We start from the raw sequence: 13174 nt of genomic DNA on the forward strand, positions 1-13174 counted from the left end.
TCCATAGATTTTTACAAACGATACCTTAAAAGACGCCTAATTAACGTACCTATAACAAAAAATGCAAACTCTAAAGGAATAAATTAATTTATAAAAATTCGTAGTTTTCAAAGTCAACATTTTGAAAAAATATACCGCAAAAAATTCTCAATTTGGAAAAAAAACTATGAACACACCTCGGAAATAAAACAGTAAAAAATGCAAAACTAAAAAAAATTAAACCATACAAATTATAAATATTTTTAAAAATTTTGTAAATCTATTATCGTATTGAGTATATAAGCACAATCATAGATAATGACCATATCTTCCAGATTGCGGAATCTGAAACTCACAACGTTCCCCCTCGTTTGTAATGTTTTTGAAAAAATTAATAAATAGCCTTAAAAAACGTGTCCTGGAAACCACAAAATTCCTTGTTATATTAACAGTGAATCAATCTATACAAAACAATTTATTTCATATAAATCGGCAAATGGTTGAAAAGATATAACTTTGTAATTTTTGAACCTATAAGCTATAGAATGTACTTTATTCAATGTAAATTTGTACAATCTCAATTGTTCTATCAGGCTATCTATAATATTGATTCAACAATTAAATATTGCAACATCTAAAGCGCAATTTAAACCAAAATCAATATTAATCAAACGAAAATATGTAAAAAGTCGCACGGTTAAATTACACAATACATATAGCCACCGCAGACTAATCCATGCCGCCTTCCCTTTTTCTCAATGTCAATTCCAATCGATCGGTCCAAGCCGTCTTGACCTAGGAATCGTATTTCCCATATAAAAACCAAAAACGACCAACCCAGCAATTAGCAGTATATATACAAGTACTCGTATATTTGTAGGTCTATATAGTAGGACTTGCATGTAGTTGGATGTATAACTTCCCCTGAATTTTCTTGGCTGGGCTCCCACGCAACCGATTTCCCACGCATTGTATTTTGCGGAGAATTTCCATTTTTCCACAGCGTGTGAAAAACGGCAGCAGTCAACGGCTGGCGGGGGCCACTCGAGACGGGGAAGACTTAGATTTCTTCAAGATAATTAACAATTTTTTTTTTTTTACAGCAGAGCAGTCCTGAGAACTTTTAGAAATTGTTTTCTTCCCCCTTTCTCGCTGGGATACCGACCGACCGCAATCAAGGCACCCAACTGTCCAACCAGACAGATAGTTGTACTCGGAGAAGGGGAGGCACCATGGAAATGTTCATTAAAAATTCCAAACTAATTTCATATTCAGCTTCTTATAAGACGACGCGCGACCTTAAGAAGTTGCAGTTCCAATTACAAAACTTGAGACATTTTGGTGGTGGTTTTTCCATCACCATCCACATCACGCAACGAGGCGAGTTTCTTGTTTGAGTCTTTCGTTTTCCCATCGAAGAAGTGCAGCGCTCTTAGGGGTTGACCTGCTTGGCTGACTCTGCCGCTGCCTCTGCCTGTGCATGAGCCTCTCCGATAAGAAATTTTGTCTCCCAAGTTGAGAGATTAGTTTCACTGCCTCTCTAAACGTCTATCCCAAGCGGAAGTAAGCGATAATTAATTCAAAACTGCGAATCTTAATTTGTAAATCTGTAAAAGGCAACAACAACAGCCACACCAGATGCATAAATATTCAACAAAAGGCAGTAAAAGTTCTCACAGCGGCACAGTCGCGTTAGACGTTGCCTTTTGGGCTGTGAGAAAATTCTGCTCCTTAACGTTGGCCAAAAAACGGAAACAATACTCGCAGTGTTATATATACACAGACGCACACAAGTTTCTTGACTTGGCATTCAGCATTTCCAGACCAAACTGTAATTAAAGTGGGACCGTAAGAAGGGGGAAGCGAAGGGGCCATCGTGGGAAGAGGTGCACTTGTTTTGTTTAAAAATATTCACACGATATCTGGCCATATTCCCACAGCAATTTCCTTCCACCCCAACCCCTCAAGACAGACCATCCAATGAAAATTGGTGGACTAGAATAATGTTGAATCATGCTAAATCATATATAAACTGACGACATGCTTTACTTTTTCTTTTGTCATAATTTCGGTTTCCCGTTCTTGTGTTTTTTTTTATTATTATTGTTTGAGCTTAAAAACAAATCGCCTTTTTTGTCTTTTATATGTTACAAAATATTATAGAGCGGTTCTTTGATCGTTGAGAATTTCCAAAAGATATGGCCAACACCAAATTTATATATACAGAAAATAAATCGTTTTTCTGGGGGGTAATGGAATGTGTTTGTTTTTTTTTTTGTTTAAGAATTACTATATGTATTTTCTGTTAGCTGGGGTCTTCCCGTTTGAGCCATTTCTTTGGAAATTCACAAGAATACAAGTTTTCAAAAATATTTCAACCGCTGCCAAAAAAATCTTCTATATACTTATACAAGATTGTATATTTAACTAGAATTACAAGTGTATATATTTTATACAAATATATAATGTGTGTCGTCGTGTCAGTGTGGGCTCTTTCGAGTTATATACAAAGTGTTTTATGTATCGCATTTACACATCTATTGGTTCCGTACTAGCACTAAATATAGGATGATTCTAGGATAGGTTGGTGTGTCTAAGGAGGAGGCATTGTTTGTTCGCGTCATGAGAAGTGAAAAATTAGGATTAGAAAAATCGCCAATCTACAAACTAAGGACTCTAATGAAAACTATAAATAACTTAGCACGCATAAATGTAGGATGCAAAAGTCCTGCACTCAGGACAAGCCGCTACCATGACTATTCCATTGCACTTCTGAGATGGAGGGCAGCGCCTGATGCTGCTGTGGCTGTTGTTGTTGCTGCTGCTGCAAGCTGCCACCCGCCGGCGATCCAGCATTATTGTTGTTGCTGATGCTCGTGATGTTGTTATTGTTGTTGTGCCGTGTACGCATCACATCCTCAGCCTGGGTGTTGCAATGTGGCCGCGGTCCCGGCTCTGGGGTATAGGTGAATGTCAGGCCCGTGGCATAGATAATGCCATCGTTGCGCACCAACGAAATGGGCACCTGTGTGGGCTGGCGTACCTATCAAACGCATAGATATAGATAGAGATACAAATGGTAGAGTGTTTCTTGGGAGACACCTACCCAAAGCCATTCGCCGCGAAACTGTGAAATCTCTGGCACCACACAGAGCAGCGTCTCCGTACAGCGATACATGGTCTCGGCCTCCACATCACCGAACCACACCTGCAGATGGGGCGTAAAGTTGTCGCCGCTCAGCTCCAGCATGGCCACATCGCCGCCGCCATTCAGATTCAGAGAGTTGACAATGGGCACAGGTGTGACAGGAGAACTACAAGAAAAAAAAAACTCCAATAATATCCAACAATCAAGGAGCTTAGAAGCTTTGACTTACGCCACAGGACCCATGCCCTCGTAGAACTGATACTCCGCCTTGTCCGTGGAAATGATTGTCCAACAGGCACCATCATTGATCATCTCCTTGTTCGGTTCCTTGGGACACGGTGTGGCCTGGAATTGGATAATCTTCTCCTGCGACAGACACAGATACATGCGATCCGTGTCCTTCATGTAGAAGGCACATTTGTGGAGCTGCGAGACAGGATCATCGGCCTCCAGCAGAGCCATCTGCTTGTCCACCTTCCGTATGATGAGACGCGGCAGAGCCATGCCCGTCACTGAGCAAACCAGCTTGACTGTGGCACCGTAATGGATGTAGCCATCGCGGACCTGAAACTCCTCCGACTCCGATTCGTTGTCGTCGAGCAGATGTATCGTGAATGCCCCCCATTGGGTCGACGAGGCATGAAAGTGTCCGTTCTCCACATGCAGATACCGCGTGGAGACGGTCTGTGAGCGCAGGCGATTGAAGAGGGCCACATTGGTGCCGCTGGCTATGCACAGGTCGGCGTTCTTCAGTGACTGCTTCTTCTTGGACGGCTTCGATATCACCTTGATCCGTTTCGAGTTGAACACACCGATGTCGTGGCCATTTCCGTAGAACATCTTCACCGACAGCATAAAGTGTTTGCGCTTATCCGAGTCCGAAATGAACAGGGTCTTGGCCGCACAGTATTGCTTGCCGTTGAGATCCAGCTGCTGCATATCCTGGTCACTGCTCCCGATGCCAATGAAGGCGCACAGCTGGGCCCCCTGCTCGCCCTCGCCCTGTTGCAGCATCTCCTCGTAGCGCCGCCGCCAGCCGCTGCCAAACAGATAGATGCAGGGCGGAGGGCAGAAGAAGCGCTTCTCATTGCCATAGGACTTCTGGGCCACCTGGAAACACGCGACAGAGGGAAATTCAATTAGCACAAATTGGTACTCGGATTATCGGCAAATCGTATCAAAACCGCAAGCTATGCAGCTTTGTTAATTTTCTGTAATTAATTTCAATTATTTTCATTGCGGCTCGGACCGCACCGGCCCGGCCTGGCTCTGACCGGACCAGAGCGAACCACGAGCGCGTTGCTCAATTTGGATGCAGTCGAGTGTGAAGGATTCCCATTTGGCGGCAGTCGCCGCCGCCGCTTGAAGATCGCCACCACTAAAAAGCAACCGCGACAATTTTTTTCTCATTTTTTTTGTCTCAACTTTTCGCTAAAACCGCAAAAATGTAACACTTTAAAGTGGACAAACGAATCGGACACCTTAGGGGGTGTTCGCGGAGGAGGTGGCTCTGATTGACCCATCAGAATGGGTATATATTTTCGAAAATGTATATACTTGTAGGATCATATGAATGCGGTCCTGGTTTAATGGTTGGCTGAAAGGGGTAATATATTTCAAACGGATAAAAGATCTCCAGGTTTTCTCGAGATGGTAGCAGGTTCTATGAAGACAAGGACCATTTAGCATCTGTTGAAATATAAAATCCCTAACTCTTTTCTCACTAGATCCTACAAAACTTTCTATATTTGCAGTCCTTTGACAGCCATCAAGATCCCTTATTTCTAAAGCAATTTCCGGCTTTGCTTTTAAGATCTTATTAATCCTTTAACTTTAAGAGCATTTCCACAACTATTTCCAACCGCAATTAATAATTCTGGAGCCCTTAACATTTCTGATTCACTTTAAGACCACTATCGGGCACCTGTTTAACCTGAGTCTAATCCTTGAACTCCCCCCGAGAGCAACCTGAATTATCCCGAAATCATATCGCACCTTGGCATGGAGTATCACGATGACCATATCGTTGCGCTCCCTCATGTACTTCTCCATGGCATCGCGCGTCAGCTTCTTTTCCTCTATGTGCGGCCGGTACGGACCCGGCAACATGGACAATTGCATTTGTTGTTGCTGCTGCTGTTGCTGTTGTTGCTGCTGCTGCTGCTGATGGTGCACTTGCTGCTGTTGCTGCGACGGCGGCGGCGGCGGCTGAGGACCGCTGCCCAGTCCAAAGTGCGGCATATCCTGACGTTGCTGCTGATTGTGATCGAGGGGCGAACTATTTGAATTGAGGGCTGCTGCTGCGGCTGCGTTCTCGTAGGCAATGGCGGGCGGGGCGGCGGCGTTCAAATTAAATTGGTTGTAGCTCTTCATTTATGCACATGTCTTCTGCATTGAATTCTATGAAATTGAATGGTTTGCTGGCTTTTGGTTGGTGCTTTTCTTTTGATTTTTTTTTTTGGCAAATTTGTTAAAAACTTTGGCACTTTTTGTGTACTATTTGTTGTTGTTGTATGTTTTGTATTTGTTATCCTGCACCAACACACACGGCCAGCAGCTGTCGTTTCTCTCACGCACTCACTCTCTCTCTTCCTCTTGGTCGCGGACTCGGAGCTCGGTTTCGATGATGGAGATTTAATTTTTGTACTGGACGCCGTAATCACATATTTGTATTTTGAAAAGCACTTGACTAGCGACTAGCGGTTGTAGCGGCTGGCTTCTGTTTAACGCTGCAACTAGCGCTTGAGTTATATTTATAATAGCTACAACTAAAAAAAGCGACTATGAGAGGATGTTGTATCGATACTTCGATGGTTTGTTATTTACGATAGTTGACACCTACCGGCGATATCTTCACCTCTTAACAACACTACGATTGTACAAAAGAGGGATATGGCGAGCCAGCTATTTTATAGCTAAATGTTTTTTGTGGCGATATACTGTCACTTCTGAATATTTTAATACAAATCTAATTATTTAGTATAGGGCGCTGAATAAGACGAAGCTCTTTAGATAGAAATTTAACTATAGCTACTTTCAGCAGCAGTTTACTGAACTACCAACTATTCCACCCGTTTACCAACACTCATAAAATGTATCGATTCTCGCGCCCTCATTTGATATTCAAAAATCAAGCTACCCTTTGACCCTTCTGACCCATTAATATTTAATGGTGTCCGTGGGAAAGTGCAATACGTGCTTGGCTTCAAAATAAGGGCTGTAGGTTAAGAATGAAAAATGGCATTTGGATTTGGCAAACGTGGTACACAACTTTCATTGAATATTTATTAGTGTCTTTAATTGTGGTCTAGTTGTAGTTGTCAATTTTCCCTGCCTGGAAATATTTGAATGCTTAAATTCCACAGCTCGTGATCCATCTCGTGAGTGAAGATATCACTGCAGTGAATATCACTTCTTATACTATCGGTAGCTACAATCGATATCACTTATATTCTTTCTATCATCGAACAGAGGGGGCGGTGCCGGTACGGTGTACGGTATATTATCAACTTTTATATATAATGTGACGTGGAAATTGAGTTGAAATTTATTGTATATTTAGGGTGTATCGGTATATAATGGAATATCTTATTAATTTGATCAAACTATTAAATTTCAGTTTAAAGTTATATTAAAGAACGTAGGGTATAGAAAATTCCATACGAAGGTTTTTAACTTTCGCTCAAAGGGACTGCGTATATATCCTTGTCAATCATTCAAATTCAAACTTAAGCGCGCAGCTCTTCTATCCAGTCGATAGTATTGAAATCCGGTTGTTGGGTTTTCTGTCTTTTTTTGGGATTTGCTGTCTAGTTCGTGATGAAAAAGTTTCATTCATCCTGTTTGATTGAAGTTGCACGTCGCACTTTGAATACCCTAATGAACAAATAATCCAAAGCGAAGTCATGTATGAAAATATATTCGTATATTCTATATTGTTGGACAAGCTTCATTCCTTATACTCCACCAACCTTAAAACCTATACGTGCAGGATGTGATAATGCGTGAACAGTGCAGTGAATATCACTTCTTACACTATCGGTACCTACAATCGATGTCACTTTTGTTCATTCGGCCATCTCTAATACTTGTGAAATCAAACAGCGGTGCTAAAAAACTTAAAAAAACATTCTAGAAACAGTGATAATGGAGCAATTTAAGGGTCTGCAAAAATCTCTATACATATGGACTGATAGCGCCGATCTAGACAAGCGTGTGGAACAGCTGAAAACAGCCACCGGGGGCGAGGTGGCTGTGGAAAATGTGCATCGCCTTTCGTTTTGTAAGTTGCGTGTGAGATTGGTGCTCCGTGTGAGTTTTGCCTGTGAGTCAGCATATTCATTAGCGACCTGCATCGAATTTCAGCCTCCTACGCCAACTCCAGCTTCGACCTGATTGTCATTGAGTGCGCCCAGCTCACCGACAATTACGTAAAGCTGCTGCACATGCTGAAGCCCAGTGGAAAACTCCATTTGTTTTCCTTCATTGGGCCCGCCAGCAGCTTGCTGCAGGAAATCAAACTGTCTGGGTTCATTAACTGCAGCGAGGGTACAGATACACTTACAGCAGAGAAGCCCGGCTACGAGACTGGTTCCTCGGCCAGGCTGTCGTTTGCCAAGAAGAACGCCAGCGCTCTGAATGTGTGGAAAATCAGCGGCGATGATGAGGAGCTGATCGACGAGGAAGACCTGCTGGATGAGGAGGACAAACAGAAGCCAGACCCGGCTGGTCTGAAAGTGTGCAGCACCACAGGCAAGCGCAAGGCCTGCAAGAACTGCTCCTGCGGCCTGGCCGAAGAGCTGGAGAGCGAGAAACAAACCGCAACGGCCTCTGAAAACGCCAAATCCAGCTGCGGAAATGTATGTTAATCCCCGGAATTCCTATCGTATTCATAATTATTTTGATCTTTGCATTTCCAGTGCTATTTGGGCGACGCCTTTCGTTGTTCTACCTGCCCCTACCTGGGCATGCCCGCCTTCAAGCCGGGAGAGAAGGTACAACTGGCCGACAATCTGCTGAAGTCTGACATTTAACTTAAGAACCCATGAACGCAATTAATCACATTGGGAATAGTTTATTAAGCTGACTTACTAACCGAAAATAATGTCATATGTAAATACAAATATGCGCCGCGACACAAATCACACAACAAATGCCCGAAACGGCTGCTGCTTACATTTCGCACGGTGTACCCTTGATGAGATCGCGGTTGTTGCCCATCAATATGCGGTAGTTGACGGCCGAGGGATCCAGCTCCTTGTACAAATACGTTGGCATCTTGTCGGACAGAACCCAGATGGTGCCCTCATTATCAATCTTCAAGTCGTTGGGGAAGACCAAGGTGTGAGAATCGGAATCAATGAGGCCCTGAGTGTCGGGCGTGTAGGGACGCTTGATGTTCCAGCAGGCGATGGCATCCTTGTTTACTTGCGTGTAGAAGATGACACCGGTTTCCGGATCAAAGACTTCGGCGGTGGACTGTCCATTCATGCCGCGATCTCCCACATACTTGAAGTCATAGTAGGAATCGCCACCGGTCACATGCGACTCGTTTTGCAGCACTCGGTTGGACACCTTGAACTCCTTGGTACTGGCCAGAGCATGGAAGTAGATATCCTTGGAGTGATCCGGATTCATGGGACCCACGGCCAGGCCAAAGACTCCATCCGTCCACTGGAAGTTAACGCCACCCACATTGAAATCGCCCTGCAGCGGATCAAAGTGGAAGAAGTTGTGCTTTACGCGATATGACTTGTCGTTCCGGAGGGAGTACACAATCACACCATAGGCACCCAAGTCGGGGATATAGGCAAAGGCATCTTGGCACTCTGAACGATCAGCATCCACAACCTGTTAATGGAATACATTCCTTAGTATAAGTAAGTCAATATTTCTTCATTATTTACTCACTATATTGGCAAAGAACGAATCCTCCTTGGACTGATCAGCCGGAATGGTGAAACGACGCAGCAATGTATCAGTCTTGAGATCAAAGATCAGGATGGTATTCGGTGTAATCTTCTTGGGACTGCCCAGAATATCAGCCAGACCCGTATCCAGTACCCACAGACGATCGCACACATCGACCTGAATTCGGAATGTGGAAATGATGGTGGAGTTGTCCTTCAACTGTATGCCAGCATCCTGAGCCTTGTCAGCATCTAGCCGTCCACCCGAGGGTGTCTTTTGCTCTTGAGGTTGGACATCGATGGGCAATTTGTTGGCCTCCCAGCTGGGATAGGGATGCAGTTTTGGTGACTTCTCCGTTGATGTGAGATCAATGTAGTTGAGGGTGGCAGCAACACCGGCCTTCCATCTGGGGAAGGGATCGATATTAGAGATTGGGTTTCAAGACAGAGATCTAGAAAAATTTTTAAATCTATTATAGGGACCCTTGGGAGATCACAGATTGTTTGGGAGTTGATTATATATGAATCTACCATTTCAGAATTGAACTGGAAATTTCTACTATTTGTGTGTCATCCTACTGATAATTCCCTAAAAATTTGTTCTTGTTTTGATTAGTCAGAGCTCCCAAAAAATAATCACAAATTTATTTGCCTTTTGGGATCGAATCTCTATTGAGTCGAGGGTAAACCCCACTAGTGCTGACGTCACGCTGTGATCGTTCTGACCTTTTCTGTGAAAAGGTTCTAATTAAATCTGACCAAGTGTTTACTTTACCATTTGAATGTTTTCTCTTATTAATTATAAATCAATTTCCAATGAGAATTTACATTTAGAAACTACAATTTAAAATGCAAAATAGACAAAGGAAAATAAACGTTTAAAGTTACCCTAGCCAACTGGGAAACCGGTTTATGGAGCCAGTCAGTGATTTTGCAAGTCTAGCTTGACATTTAATTACCAACAAAACAACCAAAAATGGTAAGGTAATGGAAGAGGTAATCACAAATTGGTTTTCGGTCTGTTGAATACTATAAATTGAAAATATATGTATGTATTTGGTAATTTACCTTGGCACAGTGACAAAGATTCTGTTTTGCCAACGCTCCACGCCCAGCGGCAGGTTATTTTCCTCGATGTAGTGTCCAGTTGCTTTGGCCTCCGCCTCCGCCTCTGGGCTGGGCCAGTCGAAGGCCAGTTGCTTCCACGAGAATTTCTCTTCGAGCTTGGCCAATGCACTCCAGCTCCAGCAGCTTATCAGGCACAAGACTAGCCCTAGGCTCACCAATCTTATGGAATACATACTGTGTTTGTTTATTTGAATTTGTTCGGAAGTACTTTATTCGGTTCGATCTCCGCTTTTATAACCGTTCGATACGAGCTTTGGGCGCTGAGTGCAAGATCTGTGCTCGAAGACGAGCATAATATACTCTGGCAGACCGATCGCGCAAGCTTAAAGCTCAGCTCAGGTGAGCTGTTATAATCGGAATGACTGTTATAATCTGTTATACCGAAGAGCTGTGGGAGATCTGTCTGTCTGTTTTCTCTGCTGAGTTTTGTGGATGATTAAAATTAGTAACACAAGCGGAAGGAAAAAGATGCGATACGCACTCGCACTCAATTGGTAATATTTTAAAAATAACCTTTTGGATGATGTCTGAGTGCCCATCTGGAATATAATCAAATGTGCAGTGAACCGATAAGATCGAGGGGGAGACTAATGGTGCGTTGTTGGCTTTAGAGTTTTGCATTTTAATTTGAAAGTGGGTTTCTGAATAAATAAATTTGTATATATGTATATAATATTTTTTTTATTATTTTAAAATGTAATAAATATGAGCTCATATCAGAGTTAAATTTTCATAATTGTAATTATAAATATTTGCGTATATTCAATGTTTTATTTAGTTAATCCAATTGAAATTCCAATTCAAATATGAAAAAGGGTTATAGATGTATAGATGTATGCCAAACACCAGAATTATGCTTTTAGCGCCATAGAAAAGGCCTGTCGGTACAAAAATACCTTTGTAAGTTCCTAACGGAAAATTATAATTAAGATATTTAGGTACCCACCTAACCACATGGAATTGCGTTGACTTTCACATATGAAAAATCTACAAAAGTAAGGCAAAAATATGAGTTAAAGAATTCTTAAAACTTCACAAAAGTGATCTTACCTTTGGGTATTCTTTGGGGGCTAACAAAGCATCCATCCATGTCCAATAGGTTGACTGATTTAAATTTGAAAGTGGGCTGAAAAATATTACTATTTTTATATCTTAAAATTTTTTAAATTGGATCTTAAACCTTTTTATATGCAATGATTTATGTACTTAATCCAATTGATGTTAATCGCCCCACCAACACGTTTCCAATATTAATAATTCAAATGAATATTTTATGCAAATATGCTGAAAGGTTGTTGAATCTCTCATTAAAAATGCACGGCACGAGTGGAGTGCAACAAGAAATTTCAATTAAAATAAGAGTATTTCCTGCAAAAATGAATATGTAATTGAAATGATAATTCTTTGAGAGGTATCATCGTCTATCCCAGCTCCAAGATCATATACCTTTTATCCATATTTTCTACATTTTACACAGAAAACTTGTGATTCCTCGTTTTCGGCAACCAATTTTTGATGGCGTTCTTCATCTTCCTTGGATATAGGGCCCTTAAAGCTATAAACAATTCCTGTAGGTACAGAAATATCTGTGTAAGTTCCTAAAGGAAAATTATAATCAAGATATTTGGGTACCTACCTAACCATATGGAATCGCATTTACTTTCCCAATACTCAAGCTCTGGAAGTATTGTAATATCATCAGTTTTAGATACTGGATCTTCGAGTGGGAATGTTTCGCGATAACGCCGCAGTGGGTTAAAGTTTTTGGTAACCCTCCATCCTCCTTGGGAATAATTCTCTTAAAGCCATAGACAATTCCTGTAGGTACAGAAATATCTGTGTAAGTTCCTAATGGAAAATTATAATCAAGATATTTGGGTACCTACCCAGCCACATGGAATTGCGTTGAATATCACAATTCTCTAGCCCTGGAAGTATTTTGATATCATCAGTTGTAGGGGTTTGAGTGGGAATGTATCGACATAACGCTGCAGCGGGTCAAAGATCTGCCAAGATCACTAGCTTCAAAGGTTACTCTTTTTTATTAGTTTTTCTAGAAAATATAACATTTTGTTTTTAATGTAGCAAAGTTAAAATTTTATGGATTTTGTACCTTCAAGCCAGTTTTCGATAATGTACAACGGGTGGATAATAACGAAGTTAAAGGTTGACAAATCTACAAAAATTAAAGGTAAAAATGGGAGTTACAAAATAGAAAAATCATCAGTAAAAATGTCTTACCTTTGGGTAAGAAAGTACACTTATAACCATGCTCCACTGACTTTTTTATAGCTTAAAATCAAAACCTTTTTAAATAAAAGAAAAAAGTATTCGAATACTTCCTAAATTCAGTTTTTGTGTGTTTTGCTTTTTATTCAGTAAAATTCTCATTTATTCCGTTTTATTAAACTTTAAATTAATTCGTTAATGTTACTTTCATAAGAACATACCGAGTTTTTCATTCTTTTACAGGTTCTTTGTTTTTTTTTTTTGCTTTTCTTTCCCTTCATATTGCTACCATGTTTTTGTGGTTTTCGTTTTGGGGGGGGTTTTTTTGTCACTAACAGTAGGGTTTTCTTTCTTTTTTATGGGGTGTGTGTGTTTTTTCATTGGAAATAAATCTGGATTTATTTTTGCATTTGGTTTATTCTATGTATTTACTCGTATTTATACAACAATTAGCTTGGCTAAAGTGTGTGTGTCTTATTTCACTAAAAGTTCTTCATTCGGTTGTGATCTGAGAATAATTATTTAAATCAATAAGTAATTCAAAATCATATGTTTATTTGGTTAAAAATTTGCGCTTTTTATTTTTGGGGCGTATGTGGATTTCTGTGTTGAGAGGAGCCGAAGCTAAATGTTCTATATACAATATACATACATGATCTACCCTAACAGCGTTCCCTAAATGTATACCAAACACAATCAATCCAATTAAACTACAAATTCCAACGATCCTTAACAAATATCAATTTACTAGAGATGATCTTTTGCCATGTGTAAATTCCAT

At 41.0% G+C, this 13174-nt stretch overlaps 3 protein-coding genes and 2 long non-coding RNA genes across 6 annotated transcripts; 1 reads left to right on the plus strand and 4 right to left on the minus strand.

Annotated features, from left to right (window-relative positions):
- Positions 1-2091: 2091 nt before the first annotated feature.
- On the minus strand, positions 2092-5881 carry LOC6593746 (suppressor of hairless protein). 2 transcript variants are annotated; one of them, XM_026987400.1, is made up of 4 exons: positions 5123-5881; positions 3357-4237; positions 3086-3293; positions 2092-3013 (listed from the first exon to the last, which is right to left on the minus strand). In XM_026987400.1, the coding sequence occupies exons 1-4, from the start codon at positions 5498-5500 to the stop codon at positions 2714-2716; spliced, it is 1767 nt and encodes a 588-aa protein (XP_026843201.1). In that variant the 5' UTR covers positions 5501-5881; the 3' UTR covers positions 2092-2713. The 2 variants fall into 2 exon arrangements, with proteins under 2 accessions (XP_026843201.1, XP_002018850.1); XM_002018814.2 differs by having other exon boundaries at positions 2092-3022.
- A 1366-nt stretch (positions 5882-7247) lies between these two features.
- Positions 7248-8280, plus strand: LOC6593745 (anamorsin homolog). The gene is made up of 3 exons (XM_002018813.2): positions 7248-7409; positions 7493-7986; positions 8047-8280. Exons 1-3 carry the CDS (start codon positions 7274-7276, stop codon positions 8158-8160), a joined length of 744 nt encoding a protein of 247 aa, XP_002018849.1. The 5' UTR covers positions 7248-7273; the 3' UTR covers positions 8161-8280.
- On the minus strand, positions 8186-10408 carry LOC6593701 (protein yellow). Its single transcript, XM_002018812.2, has 3 exons — positions 10105-10408; positions 9038-9443; positions 8186-8977 (listed from the first exon to the last, which is right to left on the minus strand). Exons 1-3 carry the CDS (start codon positions 10335-10337, stop codon positions 8300-8302), a joined length of 1317 nt encoding a protein of 438 aa, XP_002018848.1. The 5' UTR covers positions 10338-10408; the 3' UTR covers positions 8186-8299.
- A 516-nt stretch (positions 10409-10924) lies between these two features.
- LOC113565378 lies at positions 10925-11286 on the minus strand. The gene is made up of 3 exons (XR_003408571.1): positions 11215-11286; positions 11111-11151; positions 10925-11042 (listed from the first exon to the last, which is right to left on the minus strand). It is a non-coding gene; the product is annotated as an uncharacterized LOC113565378 (long non-coding RNA).
- Positions 11287-11485: 199 nt separating this feature from the next.
- On the minus strand, positions 11486-11831 carry LOC113565377. The gene is made up of 3 exons (XR_003408570.1): positions 11801-11831; positions 11611-11732; positions 11486-11532 (listed from the first exon to the last, which is right to left on the minus strand). It is a non-coding gene; the product is annotated as an uncharacterized LOC113565377 (long non-coding RNA).
- Between the last annotated feature and the right edge of the window lie 1343 nt (positions 11832-13174).

This window comes from Drosophila persimilis, unplaced genomic scaffold, assembly GCF_003286085.1.
Source record: "Drosophila persimilis strain 14011-0111.01,24,50 unplaced genomic scaffold, DperRS2 tig00000124-arrow-pilon, whole genome shotgun sequence".
Lineage (NCBI taxonomy): Eukaryota > Metazoa > Arthropoda > Insecta > Diptera > Drosophilidae > Drosophila > Drosophila persimilis.

Bases quoted from the DNA above. Each gene is read 5' to 3' on its own strand.
- LOC6593746 (XM_002018814.2), bottom strand. From the start codon at position 5,500: ATGAAGAGCTACAACCAATTTAATTTGAACGCCGCCGCCCCGCCCGCC. The intron at 4,238-5,122 runs GTGCGATATGAT...GCGTGTTTCCAG, and splicing joins TCGTGATACTCCATGCCAAG to GTGGCCCAGAAGTCCTATGG. The intron at 3,294-3,356 runs GTAAGTCAAAGC...TTTTTCTTGTAG, and splicing joins GAGGGCATGGGTCCTGTGGC to TTCTCCTGTCACACCTGTGC.
- LOC6593745 (XM_002018813.2), top strand. From the start codon at position 7,274: ATGGAGCAATTTAAGGGTCTGCAAAAATCTCTATACATATGGACTGAT. The intron at 7,410-7,492 runs GTAAGTTGCGTG...ATCGAATTTCAG, and splicing joins TGTGCATCGCCTTTCGTTTT to CCTCCTACGCCAACTCCAGC. The intron at 7,987-8,046 runs GTATGTTAATCC...TTGCATTTCCAG, and splicing joins CCAAATCCAGCTGCGGAAAT to TGCTATTTGGGCGACGCCTT.
- LOC6593701 (XM_002018812.2), bottom strand. From the start codon at position 10,337: ATGTATTCCATAAGATTGGTGAGCCTAGGGCTAGTCTTGTGCCTGATA. The intron at 9,444-10,104 runs GTAAATTACCAA...TCCCTTCCCCAG, and splicing joins ATCTTTGTCACTGTGCCAAG to ATGGAAGGCCGGTGTTGCTG. The intron at 8,978-9,037 runs GTGAGTAAATAA...TTCCATTAACAG, and splicing joins ATTCGTTCTTTGCCAATATA to GTTGTGGATGCTGATCGTTC.